The sequence below is a fragment of the Castor canadensis genome, chromosome 11 (genome assembly GCF_047511655.1).
Source record: "Castor canadensis chromosome 11, mCasCan1.hap1v2, whole genome shotgun sequence".
Classification (NCBI taxonomy): domain Eukaryota; kingdom Metazoa; phylum Chordata; class Mammalia; order Rodentia; family Castoridae; genus Castor; species Castor canadensis.
Genome location: NC_133396.1, coordinates 134,031,698 through 134,055,106, shown reverse-complemented (window position 1 = coordinate 134,055,106; position 23,409 = coordinate 134,031,698). Strand labels below are relative to the sequence as shown.

Below are 23,409 nucleotides of genomic sequence, written 5' to 3'. Positions count from 1 at the left end.
AAAATCTCATGATTTAGCAAACTTAATGTACATATCAAATTCACAGAGAACTAGAAAAACATTTACCTAAATTTCTAACTTATAATAACCTCATAAACTTACCACTTTGAGCTTGCAGCTAAATGTATACCTTCCCCCAACTTAGGTCATTTAAAAATAATTATTCATGCTACACATTTGAAAAATCGTGAGGTTTGGGGCCAAACACAGAGGTGCACACTTGTAATCTCAGTCATTCAAGAAATGGAGACCTGGAGGTCTAGATTTGAGGCCAGACTCAGCAAAAAGTTAACAAGACCTAATCTCAACCAAGAAGCATGGCAGGGTAGTGTGTGCCTATCATCCCAGTTACACAGGAGGTAAAAGTAGGAGCATCACCATCTGAGATTGCTGGGCAAAAACACAAGACCCTATCTACAAAATAAGGTCTTACTTTCTATTAAGTGCAAGACACTGAGTTCAAACCCGGAACCAACAACAACAAAAAAATTATGCAGCCGGATGCCCGTGGCTCACGCCTATAATCCTAGCTACTCAGAAGGGAGAGATCAGGAGGATCATGGTTTGAAACCAATGAAGGCAAATAGTTCACAAGACCTGATCTCAAAAAAACCCATCACAAAAAAAAACAGATGGTGGAGTGGCTCAAGGTGTAGTCCATGAGTTCAAATCCCAGTACTGCAAAAAAAATAAATAAATAAAAATAATGAGATCATGAGCTTTGGAAGCATTTCTAAAAACTGTTGGCAAATTCTCTCAACTCAAAACTTTAAAATGTATTTTTTTTAGTTTAAAACTAATCATTAGCAAAATGTTTATCAGTCATTTCACATTTACTATTTTCAAAGTTTACTTTTACTATGTATATCATATATTGAATTTTCAGCATTGACAGAGGTTTTAGAAATACCATAAAGTATGATAGAGCTTTTAGAAATACCATAAAGTAAAATAATATGAATACATATTTTATAATATATGGTATTTTCATTTCCTTTCTCACAAAAGGTAATCTGAAAAGAAGACCACAAGTCTAAATTACTAAACAAAACGTATATTTATACTTTACTATATAACCTACACATATAAGACCTCCCCAACTTATAAGAAATTAGAAAATAAGAAAATAACCTGTTTGACTGGCAAGCCAATATGAGCAGGATCAGAGCAAGTGGAAAAAGATAAAACAGGTATGATGGACATCCAGAGACATAGATAGCCTGAGGTTTTCATTATAATCTGAACATATATCTAAATTCTCTATATATTCAGAACAGGTATTTTAGGCTTTCCCAAAAGAAATAATCAAGAAATTATAATAGACTTTTTAAAAAGCAAAAGGTAACAGTGAAAAAATTGAAATAAAAGGATAATTTTAGTTTAATTTCGTATCTACATTCCTATTCTGAAATAAAATTCTTTTACATCATTATTTAGAGTATAAATTTCTACATTCCAGAAGCAGATCAGCATCATGGGTAAACACAGGCCCTGAATCCATCCACCAGGTCACAGCAGGCTATTACACTGGACAAGGAGCCCCTCTATGCCACAAATCTTTCTTGCCTAAAAAACTGGATGAACATAGTTACTTTATAGAACTGCTGTAAGAATAAGGAAATTCATACACATATAGCACTTACAACAATGTCTCACACATCATTAGCTATCAGTTGATATCTGTTATCAACATTATATAATCTATGTACTGTCAATGTGCCTATCTACTGGAGTAGGGTAAAAATTTCTATAAAGAGCACTTTTAAGCAAAAGGCAATAAAAATAAGAAAAACCTGTCAATATGAAGAATAATTTTCGATTAAAAGCTTAGTTTTGCTTTGTTCTGCAAAACACATTTATCAATAAAATTTTCTTCAGGCTAAATCTAATATGAAAGTTTAACATTTCGCTCACACACTTAAAAAATAAATCCCTTATATATTATGAAAATTACAAGAAACTCAAAATATTCTAAGGCCACTAAGGACAAATGAGGACTTGTCTTCTTCACAAGTAAAACAGATTCGCCAATTAGATGAACTTGAAAATGAATGAATTTAATAAGCAAATAATATTACTATATTTTCTACACCTTAAGTACACTGAGGAAAGGAAATCAAGGTATCTTCCTTAAGGTGGGGGAAAGATGTCAATCAAAGGCAAAGAAAAACAAAAGTATGATAAAAATCCATTACAAATTGACAATGTAGGTGAGGGTCTGTGTATTTTTTATATACATGTAGTCAGGGAACATAGTCAATGCTTGAGCACCTCCTAAATTAGCTATGTGATCTTAATTAAGCTAATAATTTAATCTCACTGTTCCTGAGCTAGTAACACTTTATGGGGTTGCGAGAAGTAAATGAACTTCATACAGATTACCAGTTCGTGTGGACCCGTGGGTACAACTCAAACAACAATCTGGACACATTTATGAACATGCATTATTACAGGGAGAACTGGAGTTTCAGCTTTCTAGACACTGAAAGGACTCTGCTTCTCTCATCACCACTGCTAGCACACCCTTCATTCATCGACATGCACATCAACACCCACCACCATTACCACCACTGTGCCCACACAGCACACCTAATATTGGGAAAAGACAGACCACAGGTCACTATATGGGATTCTTAAAACAGTTTTCCTCAATTATGAATGTTTTCACATTTCATTTTCTTAACTCACTTTTTAAGTTATAAACTCATGGTGAAAAAAAAGCAAATCAAGAGAATACAGACTAATTTTTAAACTATCAAAGTGACTTTGGGAATACGACCATTATGAACTAAGGATTAACTGTGTATGTTTAGCATAGATTAAAAGATTTATTAACCTCCAAATGTTTAAATCTCATTTTCATTCCCAACTAAACAAAAACAGTAACTTAAGGTATAAGAACAGTAATCTTAAGGCACAAGAAAAATTTTGTACCAATTTTTTTTAATCTTCTATGAAAATACCCTTGCTGTAAAGATGTTATCTTAATAATTAGTAGCATTTTTCTTGTATTTAACATCAAGAAGTTGTTTATAAATACAAATTAAGTTACATGTAGCTGAATATTAAAATCACTGAATGTCAGTTAAATTAAATATCAAAACCACTTTGAATATTAAACTTCGATTGTGCTATAGACCAGCAGTTAAAAAGATGTTAGCAAAAAAGAAAATAGAAATTTAAACCAAAATGGACAAAATAAATTCAGCAAACAAGACCAATGAAAATATATAAATTTAAATAAGTCAGTATGACATTAAGAATCTCAGAAGTTAAAAACTTTTCTTAAGTTACTAATTCAAAATTTATGGCCTATTTTCTCATGCGCTTGAATTTTGGAAGGAGGATAGTGGAGAGGCAAGCTGGAGGGAATGCTAGATTCAGAAGAGCCAGGCAGAACTCCAGAGGATGGACAGAAGGGGGGGGGGGGGTGGAGTTGAAACACTTAAAGTTTGAAGGGTCCTGGGAAAAGTCTGTTCAACTAGGGGTGCTCCTCAGTAGGAACAGTAACATCTACATCTGTTTCTTCAGTGGTAGAGGACTTAATAATTACATAAATATCAGTATGTTCATTTCAAATTTATCAGTCATTCACCGTGTTTTTCTGAACTGAATTCAACATGATCTGTGTTTCAAATCAGGAGTCATAAACTAAAGTCAGTTTCACATGACCAAATCTGAAGTTTCTGCTAGGAGAAATATTACTAAATTAGTTCATCATGTATCTGATTTTGCTAAATGTTAAACTATACCTTCAACCTATTCATATAGTGGACTCTAAAGAATATAAACCTAAAATATTTAGCCTTAAAGTAGAGAACTATGCCATTATTATAACTCCTCGAAAAACCAAGTGGAATCTGTCAGGATGCACTAGTAAATCACACTTAAAAAAGAGAGGTGGGAACAAGGCATTTTGTTACCTCTAGAAGATTGTGATTTCAACCCAAAGAAAACAAAAGTGTCGAAATTTTTACTCTCATCCATCTGTCATCTCCCTAGTAAGTTTTTGGTATAAGGGGAAAGGTCAAAGGACTCTTATTTACATGAGAATCGGCTGACAAAAGGACAGATGGTAGCCCAAGAAAGATGACAGGATCAGGCGCCTCACTCCCAGCCACTGTTAAATACTTCAGACATGATAAAAGAATGGAATCAAATTACCAGATTACATATTGTGGTTCTAGCACCGGGGTCTCAGGGTTTACTCCAACTCATAATCCCACTCCAAGGCAGTCAAATTAGGAGCTGACAAGAAAGAAAAACTGGCTTCTTCCAAACCCAATCAATGTAAAACCAGACACCAAGCATTCAACTCAGTTCAAGTAAAAGAGTACTTACTGAAATGTATTATTTAAAACAATCTGGGATATCACAAGGGATACCAACCAAGAGTAAAATGCATACCCTTCAGGGTCCCAATTTAATGAGACTGATAAAATAACAACTAAAACTCTGAGCAGACATTTTTAAATCCTATGAAAGAATGAGTTGGGATATGAGAAGGAAAACTGGAAGGTAGCCATTGAACTGTTTTAGAGATGATGATGCAGGACATGAAGTCTTCTATATATGAACTCATCCTACCTACCACCAGTATACACTCAGCCTAACGTTCTGCTTTTCATTCAATGCACTCTTCTCTCTAGTTCCCACAACACTGTGCTTTGCTTCAAGCTTCCTTCTCATCTCCCTGGCTTTCTTTCTCACGGCTTTTTCCAGTTCCCTTCTCCACACAGAAGCAACAATGATCTGTAACTCCTGTATACTATCATTTTCTTGAGTTTCGGTCAGATAAATTCTAATCTCCTTTGCACAGTATACAAGCCACTTATTTGCCAGTCCTCATCTGTCATTTTCACTATGCTCCCTGGTAGTTACACATTTTTCCCTATTCTTTAAAGTCTCAAATACTACCTGCTCTGTAAAACCTCTCCTTATTCCCTTAGTTCTCTGTATTTATTCTGATAAGATTATTTTTATTGTAATAGGATTGTATCTTGCATGTACTGGTTAAGCTCTAAGATTCTTTAGGACAGAGAATAATAACAATAACCATTCTTTGAACACCTAAATTCTGTGCAATATTTTAAGTGATTCCTTAGAACTATCCCAGTTCAGCCTCATCATAACCCTTCACAGTAAGGTATTATTAGCATCATATTAGCATCATCTCCCTTTATTTATGAAGAAACAAAAGTGCAGTTTAAGAAACTCACTCAAGATGTGCGTTCAAAAAACCTGGGCAGTCTAACATTACAATAGCTCCTGCTTTTTAACCAGTTTCATATAAGATACAGATGAATAGGAGATAGGCAGATGATAGACAGACAGATAGATATGCTAATGTAATGGAGACAGAAAGATCTAGTGAAAAGTAAAAAGTCCTAAGGTGGGTAAGCAAGAGGCAAAACAGTATAATGAGTATAAGGTAGGTCAGAAATAACCCTACAATGTGACCTAATGATTCCAATAACTATATGGACTGAACTTGGTAAGAGGCATTTAGCAGTCTTCCTTGCAGTACACTAGCAACTTAATCTTGAGCAGTGCTTTCCCAATTTGCGTGCATAAAACTCTAGTTTCCTGGGATATTAAAAGAAGTACTCCCAAAGTGTCTTGTGAAAAAATGATTTGCTAGGTTAAGTAAAAATGGTTTGCTAGGCTTTTTTGATTAGAGAATTTGGTAAAGTTACTGTATCTTTTGTATTATAAACTATAGTTTTCCCAATCTGACTAGAACCCAGAATCCTTTTCTCATAAAGTATCTCACAGGCCTGGTGTTAAACAGGACAGCTTGAAAGCTATCTTTTGGACCCAGATTCATATTGTGAACTGACCGCTGCTCATTCGTTTCCAAGTTAAATTAGATCAATAAAAGCAGAATACAGGAAGCATGTGCTAAGAGTACAAAGTCTAAGATATACTGGAAAGATTAAATGTCTTCGGGTATCTCAACACAAGGAAGCAATTCTCCTCTCTACATTACAATCACAATATTTATTGATAGCTCTACAACATTTATCTAGCCTGACTTCAACAAGTTTGCTATACGCAAAAGCTGAGTTACTCAAGAAGTATTTTACTCATCTTTGCACAAAGCTTCACAGTAAAAATATTAATAATATGGGCTGTAAAAAAGTATTTTGATTTAGAGAAATACATCTTAAGTGAAGTTAGCCAGGTTCTGAAAGCCAAAGGCCACACGTTTCCTCTCATATGTGGAATATAGACCCAATACAAATACAAGCAATATTATGAAAAACAGGTCACGCTACAGGGGGAAGGGTAAAAGAAGAAAGCTAAGAAGGTGAATATGGTTGATGTACTTCCCACACAAGCATAAATACGGAATTTTTAAACCTGTCGAAATCACCATAAGAAGGGGACTAAGGTAGAAAGGAGAAAAATAGAGGTGGTGAACCAGTTCGGGTTGTAATACATATATACATGGAAATGTCACAATGAAATACCTTGTATAGAACAAAAATGTCTTTTTTTTAACAAAAACGGAGAAAATGAAGGCAAAGCTAGTCTTGTCTGTGGGGTTGGTGTCAGTGAGAAGAGGGTGTAGGAGGGTGAATATGGGGGAATATTATATACTCTTGTATACAAATAGAAAAATGAGTCCTGTTGAAACTATTCCAGGAATGCGGGGAGAGGAATAAAGGAGAATGATAAAGGTGAATTCAACTATGATATATTGTAAGAACTTTTGTAAAAGTCACAATTGAAAAAAAAAAGGTATTATAAAAAACATAAAGTAGTAGCCACTAAAATGCCACAGTGTAGTGCATATCTTGGGGTATTTTGACAACTAATTACCAATCCTTATAAAATTAATTTTCACATATACCAACAACAAAAGTAACACAAAAGTACAAGACATATGGGAATATGTTAAACTGTATAAATAATTTTACAAGATCACATTGCACTTATCTCTTTTTATCATTATATGTGCAGAATACAGTTTAGTTTCATAACTTCAGTTTACATTTAAATAGCTTAACTACTGCAATTTAAAAGTATATTTAGAATACTTCACAAAAGGCATTTCCCAAAATTATTTCACTAGCAAACATTAGATATCTCCAAATATTCACTGACATAAAACGTCAAATTACAGACCACATTTCCCACATACTTTTTTCTAAAAAAAGAAAAGGTCATTTATTATTCATTAGTCTAATCTAAAACATCCTAATTCCAAAAAGTGCTGGGTACTGGAAAGGTGAATGCATTTAAAACTCACATATTACCATGCATAAAGGAATGTAGAATACAGATTATCAAATTGAATCTAATATAATCTAATTAAATTTTCATGACTCAGAAGTTCGTGCTTATCTCTGAAATTATACTGACATATAAATCAAAGCTATATATAATTACTGATATTCTGGAGTCTTTTATACCAAGTACAGGACTCATAATCTATTACGTGTTAGGACATGATGAAGAACATCTTATTAATGATAATATAAATACCGAATTTCTGCATCATGACAAATTTAAAATAATAGGATAAACTATGTATTAACAATCAAGTTATCCCCCCTACTTAAGCACTCTTTTTAAAAGTAACTTTCAAGTTTAGTTTTAAATTATCACATTTAAAATATTCATGAAAATTGACTGGAGACAGAAAACAAGCTTTCTTTTCTTTTCTTACCTATCCGGTCAAATGTTTTATCACACTTGGGACACTGCAGTATTTTTTTGTTACTGTTCTGAATGATGACTGGAGCTAAGCCTTCGTGAAGGTTTTCTACAGAGTCTCCAGCCTCAGGTTCCTCTTCAGCATCATTGTCTTTGTCGCTCTGCTCTTCAGTGTCGGAGTATTCATCTGACATTTCCTCCTCTATCTCATCTTCCTCAGCATTATACTCACTTCCAGGATCCTCAGAATCATTTCTATCTGACTTTTCCTTATCAAAACTTTCTTGATTCAAATTGTCTGATCCATCACCACTTTCTTGTTCATCATCACTGGTGTCATCGAACTTGACAGGACACTTCCTATTCCTTTTTGATCTTCTTGCAGAAAAACTTCTCTCCAGCATTTTTAACCCATGTTTTTTCCCTAATAAAAGGGACCTATGAGTTTTAGCCAAATGATTCTCTAAGGACTTTTTATAACAAAAATGTCTACTACAGAATTTGCACTGATGATTATTTGATAGTCTTCCAGTTAACTCGCTTAGTGTCTCTTCTGGCGTTGACTTTTCAGTCAGCTCTGACTGAAAAGTGGCAACATTCTCGTTATTTAGCAGCTTTACCGCATCTATAATGTCTAAAAATTTTGCAGCCTCTAAAACAAGAGGTATTTCATATTTGTACACGAAAAACTCTGATGTGTAAAGAAACTCCAGCAAATGTTGAAACACTGAATGTGTTACGTGATCCAGAGTGACAACATCCGTGCTTGGATTTTTGCTCAAACACGCATGAAAATAACTACTGCCAACAGCAACGACTACTTTATGTGCACTAAACTCTTTTCCTTCTACTATGATAAGCAAGTCGCAGAAGGATGGTTGCTTCTGCCTATCATCATTCAAATACTTCAGCAAATTTTTATTATATTGCAAAGAACTCAAAAGCTTTCTCTGATCTGGAGAAGGAGGAAGCTGCTGATAACAGTGAAGAGCTTCAGGTCTTTCCGTAGAACGAGTGTAGGTCACTTGGTCACACTCCACAGCGGCATTTCCCTCTGAAGACTCTTTATGATAGCCTAGATGGATCTTCTCGTCAAGATTTGAAGTAACCTTTCTCCTCTTCTTCATTGCAGTACAGCAATTTCAGAACAAGAAACTTCCTAAGTGTCGTAAGGGATACATAGAGGAAACTAGATTGTCTCGGACAACAGCTTCTGGAGGGGCGTGCCCGACGGTTTCATGGTCTGCAAAAGAACCACGGAAAATAACTCGATAGCCAAGCAATGTTAAATAACCAAAGGCGCTTACTTGTCAACTGATCTTTTCTACATCATAACTAAATTCTACCAAAGTCACAGCTTACCTTCATCGTTGGCTAAGATTTCAGGGCGGAGAACAAGGGCAGCTAGGTTAGAAAAGACCACCAACAAAAGAATAATTTTCAAGGAAGCCAGAGCGCACCTTCCGGGCCTGATGCACAAACAAGCTGGAAATAACTGGGCCGGGACGGAGGGAGGGATGCCTGCAGGACAGCGGACCGTGCAGACTGCGGGGTCTGCAGTCAGAGCTTAGGCGCGCTGGGGCAGTGACAATAAGGCCGTGGCGGCCGCAGAATCCGGGTCTCCCCGCGAACCTGCTCAACAGCGCCGGCAAAGCGCAGCTCTGCGGAGGCGGCGCACGTCCCTCTCCCCAAACCCGGGCCAAAAGCGGCCCCCAAAGGGCACTGACTAGGAGTGGGGTCAACCCGAGCGACGACTAAAGGAGGCAAAACAGCCTCCCCAGGCCCTGGCCAGGCGGAGAAGACGCTTGCCGACGAGATATCCACTGCCCTTCCCACCCGGTTTCCCTAGGCAGACGCCCCACGGATCCATTTTACCGGGAACCCCGGGCTCCCCCACTGGCTCCCAGCCGCTCGGCTCCACTCCAGGGCGCGCTCGCGCCAGCGCCTACCCACTTCCGGGTTCAGCCCCCGCCTCAGCGCCCACCCCGGCGCTCCTTCCCTTCGCGGAGCCTCGCCGCCTCCGCACCACCGAACACGTCCACGGCGCGCGCCGCCTCCGAGCCACCCCGCGCTCCCGGCGCGCGCCTAGGTGTGCCCCAGTGCGCATGCGCGCGCCGCCTCCAAGCGGCCCCACGCATCCGGCGCGCGCGCGCTCAGACGCCTCCCCAGTGCGCATGCGAGCGCTCGCCATCCAGCGCATGCGCCTTAAAAAACTGACTGGATGCCCCAGGGATCCTCAGCTATGTCTGGATCCATTGCTCCGTATCTTTCTGGTGACTTGGTGGCCTATGGGGATTGAACCGGAGGAGCTTGGCTGACGGAGAGGAAGCGGGCAGGATTGATGCGGAGTTTAGAAGAAAGTGGCGGAGCACGACCCGACTTCGTTCTTCCTGGTGGATTTAATACTTTGTAACCGCCGAAAGCCCCTGGCAAATGCCCAAAGAACCCAAGTCGATGTCACCTTGTTATATTTTTTTTCTAACTTAAATGGCAAGATTTAAGTGCAGGCGCTCCTAAAACTGTGGGGTGGTTTAAAAAACGAAAAGGATTGTGCACAGAAAACAGAAACGGTGCATGGAAGTGTACAGCTGCTAGGAAAGAAAAGGAAGACAAAACAAAAGAGGAAAATCCCAAAGGACAACTTTTGTTGCTGGTGTCTGAGATTTTGCGTTCCTGGCAAGTCCTAGGTGGGCTGAAATTGGTGGTCTGAGGGTCGCATTCTGAACAGTCAGGTCCTCGATCTAGTGACTATGCAGACTAGGGAAAATAAGACAAAAGCTGAGACTAAATGAAATGGATGTCCCCACATCCACCCTGAAACCCCCTCCCTCACAGCTGAGAATCTGAGAAGACCTGGAGCGGGGATTCTCCTATAGAGAAAGGGAGACAGGAAATGCCTAAACTTCGTTTTATCAAACACCTGACTCTTTGTTGCTGTGAAGGTTTGCAAATGACACTGAGTAAAGGAGATTCCTGTCCAGTGATGTGCCTAGCCCGCCCTCATCCGATCAGTTTACAGCCTCAAGAGCAAAGACTGATGTTTGCCAAATAAGCCCCTCAACCTGAGACTAAGTCTTAGAAACCCTGAGTTTTCAGCCCAGCAGAATTCAGACTCAAATGTGGAACTTCCAGCCTGTCCTTTAGCCACCTACTAAAATCATTTGAGGCAATGCCTACAATTAAATCATTATGTCTATCTTATTTCTCTGTTGTGTGCTTCTGTTTCCCTGGAAAATCCTGACAAAACCACCCGGGACAGGCATTGAACCTTGATTCTTTTTCTACGTGCCTCTCAGTAGTCAGAGCTTGTTTTGTTGAGGTGGGATCTAGCTAACTTTTTGCCCAGGCTGGCCTTGAGCCATGATCCTCTAGGTCCCTGCCTCCTGAATAGCTGTGATTACTAGCTTGGCCATCAAGTTGGGCCCTTAAGTTTGCATCTTAATGAAGCCTGGAATACACAGTGAATTCCAGGCTAGGACAGCCTACATGGCAGAAGGAGACCCTGTCTCAAAAGCAAACAAAAAAGGTACTATAATAAAACTCAAACTTCTAAACAGGAATAAACTGGAAATGGTCTTGCTAACATGAGTCATATTTCAGAAAATATTTAATCAGTCATACAAATTTATAAAGGTTACATGAAGGAGTTCCAGAATCAGTAAGAATGTTTAAGATTTGACCTTTTGTCATGCTACTTCAATTTACTTTTAGACACAAACAGATAAATGAAAGCATTGTAGAACTTTTCCCATTAATAATAATACATTGTTTATATTAATAATGTATGTCAATAGGAGTATTAACTGAGTCTTGATTTAGTCTTCTAGAACATTTATCTCCTTTTTTGGTAATGGAATCATTGATTTAAATTTATACTTCCTTAAATTCCCTGTCAGTTTCAACTTAATCATAAAATCAAAAGTTGGAACACCTTTAAGTTTTTTATACTTAACATACTTAACAACATGTATGGTTGTACACACTTGTACTCGGGCTGGAAGATGGAGATTTCCATCTGAGGGAAGTTAGAGAGGCCCTATCTCAAAAACAAAATACAAAACAAAAGGGCTGGGGGTGTGACCCACGTTGCACAGCATTTGCCTAGCATGCACCAAGGCCCTGGGTACAATCAATGGTACTACAAAAAAAAAGTTTCTTTTTGCCTCTGGACTTCAGAATATATATAGTTTCCTTTCCTTAGAATATGCTTCCTACATTGGTTCTCTTCCTACTATTCATCTTTTTGATTCAAACTGCAATGTACTGGTTTTTGTACCTTTTTTATTAATTATTATAGTTAATTATTATCTTTGTTGCTTGTCTATCTCATCTTTAAGACAAAAATCTTTTGAGGACAGAAGACATACTAATTTCATTTACTACTGTATTTTTAATAACTAGTTAAATTCAGAGTAAATACTTTTAAATAAGTAAACTAGTTGGACATTGTCAAATTTCACCTTAATGAGAAGCCAGAAGTATAAAAGAGTATTGTTTCTTGCTGACATTGAGCTCCTTTTTCACCCTTAAGCAATGTGAAGATTTAAATTTTATACTCAAGGAATCCAAAAGTTTAAGTCCTGATGTGATATTTACCTTTACTGAAGATTAATTATGGTTCAAAAATCTACAGAGCTAGATTATTTATTTGAAGTACAGCAATGGCAATTTTATGAAACTTACTCTCAGATATTGTAGCAGTTAAGAGAACAGCAGTGATCTGTAATGAGGTCAAATCTGAAGAAGGCATAGGTTTCTTTCAAAGCTGGTGTGAGTACCAGCTGCCTCAGGTGAGGAATGAGACCCTAGGGTAGGAAGGGTTCTGTATGGTCTTCTGGGAAAGAGCAAGTAAGGAAAACACAGTAATAAAGTAGCATTCAAGTCTTTCATCTAATGACGATACCATAAAGAAAGGACATTTAAGAAAGTGAAAAGAAAACCCACAAAAAGAGAGAGATATTTGTAAATCATAAACACCATAAGAATGATCTAATATCCAGAATACAAAGAACTTACAAGTCAAAATTTAAAAATAATAGCCCAGGAGCCAGCAATTCCACTTCTACATACCTACTGAAGACAATTAAAAACACATGTTCACACAACACATTGTACACAGATGTCCATAGTAGCATTATTCACATTCAAAAAGTGGAAACAACATAACTGTATGAGCTGATGAATTGATAAACAAAATTTGGTATATCCATACAACTGAACATTGTTTTGCTATAAGAAGAAATAAATAATTAATACATACTACAATATGGATAACTAGTGAAAACATCACACTAAGTGAAAGAAGTAAAACACAAAAGATCACATATGGTCTGAATCCATTTATGTGAAATGTGGACAATCATGCAAAAGTAGATTAGTAAGGAGTAGGGAAAAGAGGAGGGAAATAGGGTGTGACTGCAACTGGATACAGGTTTCTTTTTGGAGTGATGAAACTGATCTAAAATTAGTGGTATTGGTTGGCCAATCTTACAAACATACTGAAATCCACTGTAAAATGTAGAGCTTCATAACATATAAATTTTATTTCAATAAAAATGATATATTTTAGCCAGGCATCAGTGACTCATACCTGAAATCCTAGCTAATTGGAAGACAGAGGTCTAGAGGATTGTGGTTCAATGCCAGCCCAGGCAAACAGTTAACCCCATTTCAACCAATAGCCGGGCATAGTGGCAAGAGCCTGTCATCCCAGCTATGGTATGAACTGTAAAATAGAAGGGTCATGGTGTGGTCTAGTCTGGGCATAAAGGAAGACCCTATGTCCAAAATAAACAGAACAGGGTTAGAGTGGCTCGAGCTGCAGAGCACCTGCCTAGCAAATGCAGAGTATGGCCAAAAAATAATGATATATTTTAATAGATTGTGATAGCATAGAAAATGCTTATGTAATAAATTTTTGTGAAAAGAGGGTTTTGTTCACATGGTAGAGTCATATGTAGAAAAGAACTGCACTGAGTAAAGACTGAAAGAGACAGCCTCAGAACAGTGACAAAGGGTTTTCTCTAGGTGGTGTGATGCTGCAAGATTTTCTCTCCACCAATAAAAAGCAACTTCAGCACTTCTAGTATAAATATATATTTTTAACGGGAAAAGCAAATTTTTGAATAGTAGTACAAAGAGAAGGTGTCAGAATGCCACAGTATTTGCAGGGTCTTCTCAACTTTAGACTTCAAAGTTGGACCATGTCACATATGCAAAACAATGAGTAAAGAAGTTCTATCACCTTATCATGAAAACACAGTGACTGGGAAAGTTTGGCATTGTGTTAGGACTGCTTTCCTGACAAGCAAGAAGGTATCACCTTGACTGTATCTCACACAATTTAAACCTCTGTATGTGGGGACATGAGAGTGAAGGCACTGATCGATTGCAAGAGCACATTTTTATAGTTAGGGAACAAAATGCCCCCTTAGATATTCTCATATAAAAGTCTGGATTCATAACCTGTCAGATCAATTGCCTTTTTTTAAGTTTCCTGAATCAACCAATCATGCTGGGGCCATACACCCTAGTTGATAACTACTACTCTATTGTTTGGCTGGAGTGCAGCAAATGTGGAGGTCAGTGAAGCCGGACTAACATCCTAAGAAGCAAGAGTGCTGTGTGGGCCAGTTATAAGGATGCAGAAGTTTCTTGGGCATGAATAATGCAAGATTTCTGGATGGTAGGGACTATAGGGTGGGATGTGGTGCAGTCAGACATGTGAACCTTAAAGGAGAAAATTTAATCTTACATTAATGTAAAAGAATGATGAATTGGAAGTGATATGGGGAGCAAACGGGAGGCGTGTGTGCTGGGAAGCACCAATTTGAGCAGCTACAGTAGCAACAGTACCCTTGAGGAACACAAAGTTTAAGGTAAGGCAAGAAGTTGGAGGGAAGATTTACTGAAGAAGTTAGAGTTAGGAAAACATTTTTGCACAGCAAAAATCCCAGTGCAGAAGAGCACCCCATAGCGGGGACACAGACTGAAGAGACCAAAGCTCACAAAGCTAATACATCAGAGCCCAAATGAGTGGAAAGTGCTGGTAGATTTTTCATGACCACTGAAAAACTAATAATTGTTTAAAATAAATATAAGCAGTTACTATGACAAAATAGGCCAAAAGAAAAAGAAACTTTCACTGATCAGAGCCAAATGCAATCTTGAATGGTGTTTTTAAGAGATATCCAGCTCATGGCTGGGAATGATGGCTCATGTCTATAATCCCAGATACAGAGAAGGCAGAGATTGGGAGGACCTCAGTTTGAGGCCAGCCCTGGCAAAAAGTTAGCAAAGACCCTCTCAACCAATAAAGCTGGTGCTGCTGTAAGCCTGTCATCCCTGCTACTTGAGAGGAATAAAATAGGAGGATCACTGTCCTGGCAGGCCCAGGCAAAAATGCAAGACCCTATTTGAAAAATAACTAAAGCAAACAGGGCTGGAGGTAGGGCTCAAGTGGTAAAATGCCTGCCTAAGTATGTGAGAGGCCCTTAGTTCAAACCCAGTATTGTTAAAAAAAAAATCTGACAGTAACTAATAACTATAGCTCTTCCAATATAATAACTAATATTTGCCAAATGATCACTATTTGTAGGTTCTGTGATAACTATTTTACTTTTGTCAATTTTTTTAATCTTTCTAAAACCCTGTAAGATAGGCAGTCCACCGTTAATTAGCTGTTTTGTTTGTTTCACGTGTTTTATGAAACTCATTTTCCTTATTTGAAAAATAGCAGTGAAAGTAATAGTACCTACACCATAAGAGTATCAAAGGAGACAAAACATGAGACCCTGAAAAAACTGTTTAGTGCAAGGTACATGCTGCATAAAACTGAACTATCACTAGCATTTTTTGGGGGGGCTTGAGCACAGATCTTTGCACTTGCAAAGCAAGCACTCTAATGCTTGAACTACACCTCCAGTTCATTTCATCTCTTCTTTACAGAAGCTTTTATTATCTTCTTGGACTTGGCTAATGACACATTTATATGCTTTCATAAAACCACATTTCTCCTTTGTAGCACTTAATAAGACTAGAATTTTAAGTTTGTGTGTTTTTGATTTATAAGTTTCCTAGACTAAACATGAGATAATCTTCTTTCTTTGTTCCACATTGTGGGTCTAGCCTAGTATACAGCATGGAGAGATTGAAAGAGTATAAACAAGTAAAGCAAACCTTAGAAGTAAAAGTAAAAACTTAAAAGAAGTAGAAATGAAACATGGAACCAGCAACATAGAAACATTGAGTTAGGATGAACAAGGAGCTCATGAGGGTGAGAATGAAACTTCTCTGCCATTGGAGTGTCTAGGCTGTCCTGGGTCCAGGCAGGATCAAAGAGAAGGGAAGCAGAGAGCATCAGAATTAGGTCTGTGTGAAAGAGGTTTAGGAAACAAGAATAAATACTGTATTTGCTTCCTTTTGAGAAGATCTTGTTGGATTTGTTGAGGGCAGCAAATGTTTGGCAAAGTGTTAACATAGGGAGAAAGATTTATTTCTTGCATAGTTCTCCATGAGGACAAGAAGTTGAGGATGAAAACAATGTCAGTCACAGCTGGCCTATCACACTTGCATTTTGTGTGGGGTGCATAGTGTGTGTAAGGTGAAGGCTAGAATGCAGTTACACTTAGAAGAGAAGAGGTGATTGGATGTTAGGAACCAAAATCCACAGTCTGACAAGGTCACTGTGGCTTAGCAGCATTCCAACAAGGTCAGAATCCACAGGTGCACCATGTCTCTGTCACGGTGGGAAGAAACACTAAATGGTTTCCCTTGACTGAAAAGAAGTTTATACTTAGTCAGGGACACTGACAGTAAGAATGCAGGGTGGCAAAAACAGAAAAGTTGTAACTAGGTCAGAGTGTTTTTGATGTTAAGTCTTTTTTTCTTTTGTATAAAGCTTGCTGAGAAAAATAAAATTTTGCCAGTTGGTCATCAGCCTTCTGGCCCTCTCAATATGTGTTTTGTCTGTTAATTCCTTCCCTGAGCCCTTTTGGGTCAAGGACCTCTGTGATCCCAGCAGCTGGCGCCCAAACAGGGACCCAACAGAGGCTTAAGGTAAGGAAGCCTCCAGAGGTGTGTGCAAACATAATTTTAGTTTAATTTTCAAGGATACAAAGCTACATTGAGAGAGAAATGGGTCAACAAGAAAGTAATGAGCAGGTTCTCTATACAGAAATTTTGTGTTCAATGCTGTATAGTCAAGGATGTAAAGTGTCTAAAAGTCAGCTTGAATGTTTTTTGTCTTATGTCCAAGAGTGCACTTGAAATTAATATAATTGTTTTGTTTTTCATTGTGTAAGTTTTGTGTATGTCTATGATATGAGTAATTTATTAGAGACAAAAAATCTAATAGTTATAACAGTCTTTTTAAAAACTGAGACTGATTCAAAACACTACTCCTAAAATTGACTCTTACTTCAGCTATCAATCCACCCAAAATGAGTTCTAAAAAACCAGAATGAGACACTTCGCAATCTACTCCTAAAAGTTTTAAAAATTAACTTATCAATGTATTTCTGGTAACTTAGTTAATGTTTACATGTTCTTGAGCTCTTGAATCTATGCACACTTAAATTGACATTAATGGCATGCCTAATTTAAAACATTTTTACATATACATATATTTAAACATCTTTAGGATGATTCTTATTACAAAATTAATGTAAAAAAAAAAAAACAAAACAAGGCTTCTGTTCTCTTCTCTCCCCCACCTGTTCTGCTGCTACTTTTAAAGAAACCCAGTTTTTTAAAGGTTATGTCACATCAGGTCTAACTAAATTATAGACATATTTTATGGACAGTAACTTTAGCCTGTTTCATTTCATCATAAGTAATTTGCTTTCAATTCCTTTATAATTAGATCTATTAATAAATGGTGTTATACTTATTGTATAAAAACAGTTTAAAATTGCCTTTCTATGTGGGTCTATATAATAAAAATAAGGCTAATTAAAAAAGCAATTTTATTTAAATTTAAATTTAAAATTCTTATAAAAGTTACAGCCCCCATCTTTTTGGACAAGCCCTAACCAGAGACTTATTAGATTGACACTACCCAGAGGCCACCTTTTTTCAATATGTTGATGACTTACTTCTGTGCAGAGCCACAGAGCCCCCTGTCTGCAGGGTGACTGAGTCCCTTTTAAACTGTCTGGCCTCCCAGGGATACAAAGTCTCTAAGAAAAAAGCTCAACTGTGCCTCCCACAGGTCACCTACCTAGGTGTGGTCTTAAAGGGACAGGCTCACTTTCTGAGTCATAAACAAATCCATCAAATCCTCCATTTCCTACTACCCCATACTATAAAGCAGCTTAGAGCTTTCTTGGGAGTTACAGGATTTTATGGACTCTCTATCCCTAGATATGCAGCCCTTGCCAGACCGTTTTTTTGTGCTACGGCTAATACTCCTATTTGGGCCTTATATAGTAAATGCTCTCTGCAGATTCATATGTCAACAGGTCCAATGGATCAAACTCCAGCTCTTGGTCAAGAAGTACTCACCTCTGCCTACACATGAGCCCTCCATTCCATTCTATTGGGGGCCCCTGGAAACTACACAGGTCAACCCCTAAGACAAGTACCCCCTCCCCTATCCTTTCCCACTCCCCCTCCCCTGTCATCACATTGTCAGCAGGAAGTATCTAGCAGGAAGTCATCACCCCTCTCCCCTACAACAGTTGGGTGCTTGTCTCAGAAGGGGGATTTGTTGGGTCTAATGACCTAAGGCAGATAAATGGGTATCCCATCCCCCCCGGAGAGCCATATCATTCCTGAATCCTGAGGAGTTATAGGCCTGCATTCCTTCACCCTGTGAAGGAGTTATAAACTGCATTTCCATTTCCTAAAAAAGGATATAGGGATATAGGGTCTGATAGATCTGTCACAGTTCTGATGAACAAAATGCTCTCTAGATTGTTTCTTCTACCCCAATAAAGGTACAAACCACACCAGTTCACCTAAGAAAGCCCAGAAATCCTTGGCCAATTTAAAAAACCCCACCTAACTCAGAGCTGGGCCATCCATAAAAACCCCAGCCTTCACCTGAACAGGGAGCTACTGATTTCCAGGCTCTACCATTCTTTTCTAGCTGTAGCCTTTCCTTTCTCTCTTATAAATCCTACTTTGTATATATATACACACACACATATGTATATATATATATAAAACACTAGGCATCATTAAGATGTCATGCATCTTTTCAATGGATATGTGTTACCGCCAAACCTTACAATGATTCTCATTGGGACTAAATACACATCAAACATCACTAGAGGGAGTTTGGTCCCAAACAGATTTAAGCATAGATTTGATGGCTTTGCATAAGGAAATCTTGTTTTTCCAAAATAACAAACTGCCTATTATCTGCCAGGGAAAGTAGCAAATAGAGTGCTGGATGTATTACAAGAATTTAACTCCTTTAACATATTAAGACACTCATTTTGCATTATGCTTGAAATGGCTTTTCTAATTTTACTTATGTTGTGTTTATTTCCAGTCATCTGCCAAATTGGCATGTACCAGTTCTTCAAATTAAAAGCAGACCTTCACCATGTTCAATTAAAAAATATAAAAGAGAGGAAATGTTGAGAACCAAAAGCCACAGTCTGACAAGGTCACTATGGCTTAGCAGCATTCCAACAAGGTCAGAATCCACAGGTGCACCATGTCTCTATCACGGTGGGAAGAATGCTAAATGGTTTCCCTTGACTAAGAAGTTTATACTTAGTCAAGGACACTGGCAGTAAGAATGCAGGGTGGCAAAAACAGAAAGGTTGTAACTAGGTCAGAGTGTTTTTGATGTTTAAGTCTCTTTTTCTTTTGTATAAAGCTTGCTGAGACAAACAAAATTTTGCCAGTTGGTCATCAGCCTTCTGGCCCTCTCAATATGTGTTTTGTCTGTCAATTCCTTCCCTAAGCCCTTTCAGGTCAAGGACCTCTGAGATCCCAGAAATTAGGGTCTATGTTGTAGAGGAGAGGAAAACTAAAGTGGGGGCTGAAAAGTAAGAAAAGGACCTCAGCGTTCACCCATGCAGATTTTGATAGTGTGGCATTGATTCATAAGAAAGAGAAGATAGCAGGTTCAGTATCTATTGTATTGGCATAGAATATTGAGGTTTGGGGTCAGGTCAATCCACATTCAAAAATACCTTACCACATTTTCTTAGTGTCTATCTGCTTTTATGCTTCTCAGGCTAAAGTAAAAAACAGACATGTACTCAGTGTTTAAGCTTTTTTTGAAAACTAATAATTGTACTATAGAAATTAACCATTTTTACATTGAAAAATATCACAAATACTATATTTTGAAGTGGAATGAAACATTTACTTGATGATATTTTTTGAGATGTGGTCTTGTTTATATAACTTAGGCTTGTCTAGAATTTGTGATCCTCCTGCCTCAGCTGCCTGAGTGCTGGGATTGCAGGTGTTTGCCATCACACGTGGCTGTGTGATGATTTTTAAAATAAAGAAATTTCTTGCTATGGACAGTTGTTATAGGTTATGCCTATACATTTCTTACAGTCCATGTTCAATCCCTTTTGTCACCAGGAGAACTTAAGTTAAAAAAATTAAGAGCCTGTTTTGATCAGAAACTACAGATTCATCCAACAAAATCCATTGTTAAAAGAATATAAATAAAAGTTTATAATGCAGAAATTCAACCTCTTTAACAGAGGTATAAGACATATCTAAAATATTGTATTAAATACATACTTAAGGATATTCATTTAGAAAATATTCAATATACGCATGTGTACATGGTACAATTTTATCTTTTACTTTTAAAATTTTTCCTTTAAATCCATTTTATGTATCCAACATTTAATGTCCTATTAACATAGTAGACTTTGAAACTCAGAGCAACTTTCTGGAGACCCAGAAAGTATAATTGTATATCTGACAGGGGTGTTCATAGAATGGAGTTACATTTAGCCAGGTGCTGGTTGCTCATGCCTGTAATCCTAGCTACTCAGGAGGCAGAAATCAGGAGGATCGCTGATTGAAGCCAGCCTGAGCAAATAGTTTGCAAGACCCTATCTTGAAAACCCCATCACAAAATAAAAGGGCTGGTGGGGTGGCTCAAGGTGAAGGCCCTGAGTTCAAGCCCCAGAATTGCAAAAACAAATACAAAACATTTAAAAAAACTTTTAGGCAGAAGCACATTTGAATATATCAAAACTGTAATGCAGAAACACACTACATTTTTATGGGTAAGCATTTTTTCCACTGGAGGGTGCAATTTACCAGTATATAAATATTTTCACAGTTCTTTTAATGAAAATATTTTATAAATAATATCAGAGATCTGGTTAGTTCCAAAGTATTAAAAAAGAATATCTTTTTTAGGTACTATATATGAGGTGGAAAGAATGACAGACTAAGAAAGGGAAGGAACTTCTACATCCCTTAAGCCTCTATTTTGAGGGTTTTTTTTTCTGTTCTATGAAGCTGTGTCTAATTTATTACCAGATTTCAATAGGATTTCAGACATATTTGGCCTCTTTTGAGCATTAGTCAATACTGTACCATATCATTTACTCAATAGATGTGACTCTGCCACGATGTCACCAAATAACCTTGCAGGCTATATTAATTTTGAAGATACTTTTAAGTGAGTAATATGTTTCCTCATACTTTGTACCATTATTTCTTTAAAGATCATTTCCTCCTATAATTCAAAATTAGTTGTAAAAACTGTTCTATAAGTAGCCATAACCTGTGTAGTAATAATTTATGATCTATTTTTAAGTAGCCAATTATTAAAGTACTTTAATTCATGCAGATTACATTTTCCCTTTTGTCATCAGGAAGGTGCAAGTTTGGGCTGAATATGCCCCACCCCCAAATCTGTATCTTGAAATCCAAATCTCCAATGGGAGATGAGGTTTCGAGGAGATAAGTAGGTTTAGATACGGTCATGAAGGTGGGAATAATGTCCTTATAAGATGAAGAAGAGCCTAGATCTCTCCCCCACTAAGTAAGATCCTGTAAAGTCATACAGGAAGAGGACCCTCATCAAGAGCACCACCATTCTGGAACTATGATCGTGGACTTCCAAGTTCCACATCCATGACAAATAGATATGTGTTATATGAGCCACACAGCTTGTGATACTCTGTTTAGCAGCCCAGGTTGACTGAGACAGGCACTATGGTGTTCTCTTTTTGAGTTTGTATTTTAGGAGATTAATAACACAACATATCACAGCTATTTATTTTCTCATTTTCCAAATGGTTATTTTGCCAGATTGTTTGAACATTAAATTTGTCTTCATTTGTAATCCAAACTATTTACCCTCTTGTATGTGTGTATACTTACTTTTATTTTGCATTTGTTTCCTAAACTCTTTTGCACATCTTTTAAGAGTACTCATAAGGTTAGGATACAAGTCAAGAGAGAGGTTTGTTTTTGTTTTTTTTTTCTGTGCTGCCAATTTTTGAGCATTTTAATTTTGGTTTGGCTTCTGACTTTTTTGACGCAACTATTTTCTGCAAAGGAACTCAGAGATCTCCTCACTGGTTTCCTCATGCTGAAATGTCTTTGTTCACACACAAGTCTAGATTTTGTTTTCCTTAAATTTGCCATTTGCCTGTTATTTTATGGAAAAATAAGTTTTGCTTTTAAGGTCCTATCCTGGTGGTTTAAGCAAAGTTTGGGAAAGAAAAAAGACACAAAGCTTCAAACTAGATTAGAAGAAGGTCAAAAGTCTATAGGAGTTACAAAAATCATACAGGTTTTAAGATTTTTGCCATATCTAATAATAGCAATAGCAACATGATAGGTTATTAATATCAAATCCTTTATACTTATATAGCACTTATGATGCGTTCAGCACTGTACTAATTTGATAATATATACTAAGTCATTTCATCTTCACAGCACTCCAAGACAGAGAATGTTTTACAGGTAAGAGAACTGAGTAACAGATTCAAATAATTTCCTTAAAATTACTAAACTAATGTGAAAATATTTTTTGAGTGGTACTGGGGTTTGAAATTTTTTTATAGAAAAAAGGTTCTTTTTAAAAATTTTATCATGTTTACAATTACATGAGTATACATTATTTGCCACCCCTGTTCCGCCTCTTGTTTTCTGATTTTATAGAAGATAATAAGAAAACATGGCATTTTAGATAGTTTGAGGTAAAGATAGCTGTACAGGGAGATTCCTTGTGTTGTTTCCATGCGTCTGTGCACTATAACCCAAATTGGTTCATATCTACCAGACCTCTTCACTATTCCTAGTCTCCCCTTTCTACAGTGGCCTCTGTCAGTTTAAGATTTCTATATTCGTTCCTATACAGTGAAGGTTTTGGTTTCTTTCCCTTTCCCTATCCTTCCTGTGTGCAGTCTCCCCTTAGTGTGTGAGGCATGTCCAATAATATTACTGCATTTGTTTTAGGTCTATAATCTGTGTATGAGGGAGAACAGGAGGCTTTTGGCCTTCTGAGCCTGGCTAACTTCATTAAGATGATGTTCTCCAGTTCCATCCATTAATCTGCAAATGACAAATTTTCATTCTTCTTTGTGGCTGAATAAAATTCCATTGTGAATAAACACTGCATTTTCTTAATCCATTTGTCAGTAGTGGAGCATCTTGGCTGTTTCCACAGCTTGGTTATTGTGAATAGTGGTGCAATAAACATGGGTGTGCAGGTGCCTTTGTAGTAACCTGAGTCCCATTCCTTTGGGATATCCTTAGGAGTGGCATTGCTGGATCATATGGCAGATCTATGTTTAGTTT

The 23,409-nt window shown here is 37.4% G+C and overlaps 1 protein-coding gene across 5 annotated transcripts in view; it reads right to left on the bottom strand.

Annotated features, from left to right (window-relative positions):
• Window positions 1-9,746, bottom strand: part of Zbtb41 (zinc finger and BTB domain containing 41) — a 38,676-nt gene extending 28,930 nt beyond the window's left edge. The window contains exons 1-2 of one of the 5 annotated variants that reach the window (XM_020174108.2): window positions 9,612-9,746; window positions 7,676-8,905 (exon numbers count right to left, since the gene is read on the bottom strand). In XM_020174108.2, coding sequence (XP_020029697.1) covers window positions 7,676-8,789 — 1,114 coding nt within the window. In that variant the 5' untranslated portion in view covers window positions 8,790-8,905; window positions 9,612-9,746. The other 4 variants (XM_074048723.1, XM_020174106.2, XM_074048722.1 and 1 more) reach the window with 4 other exon arrangements.
• Window positions 9,747-23,409: the final 13,663 nt, after the last annotated feature.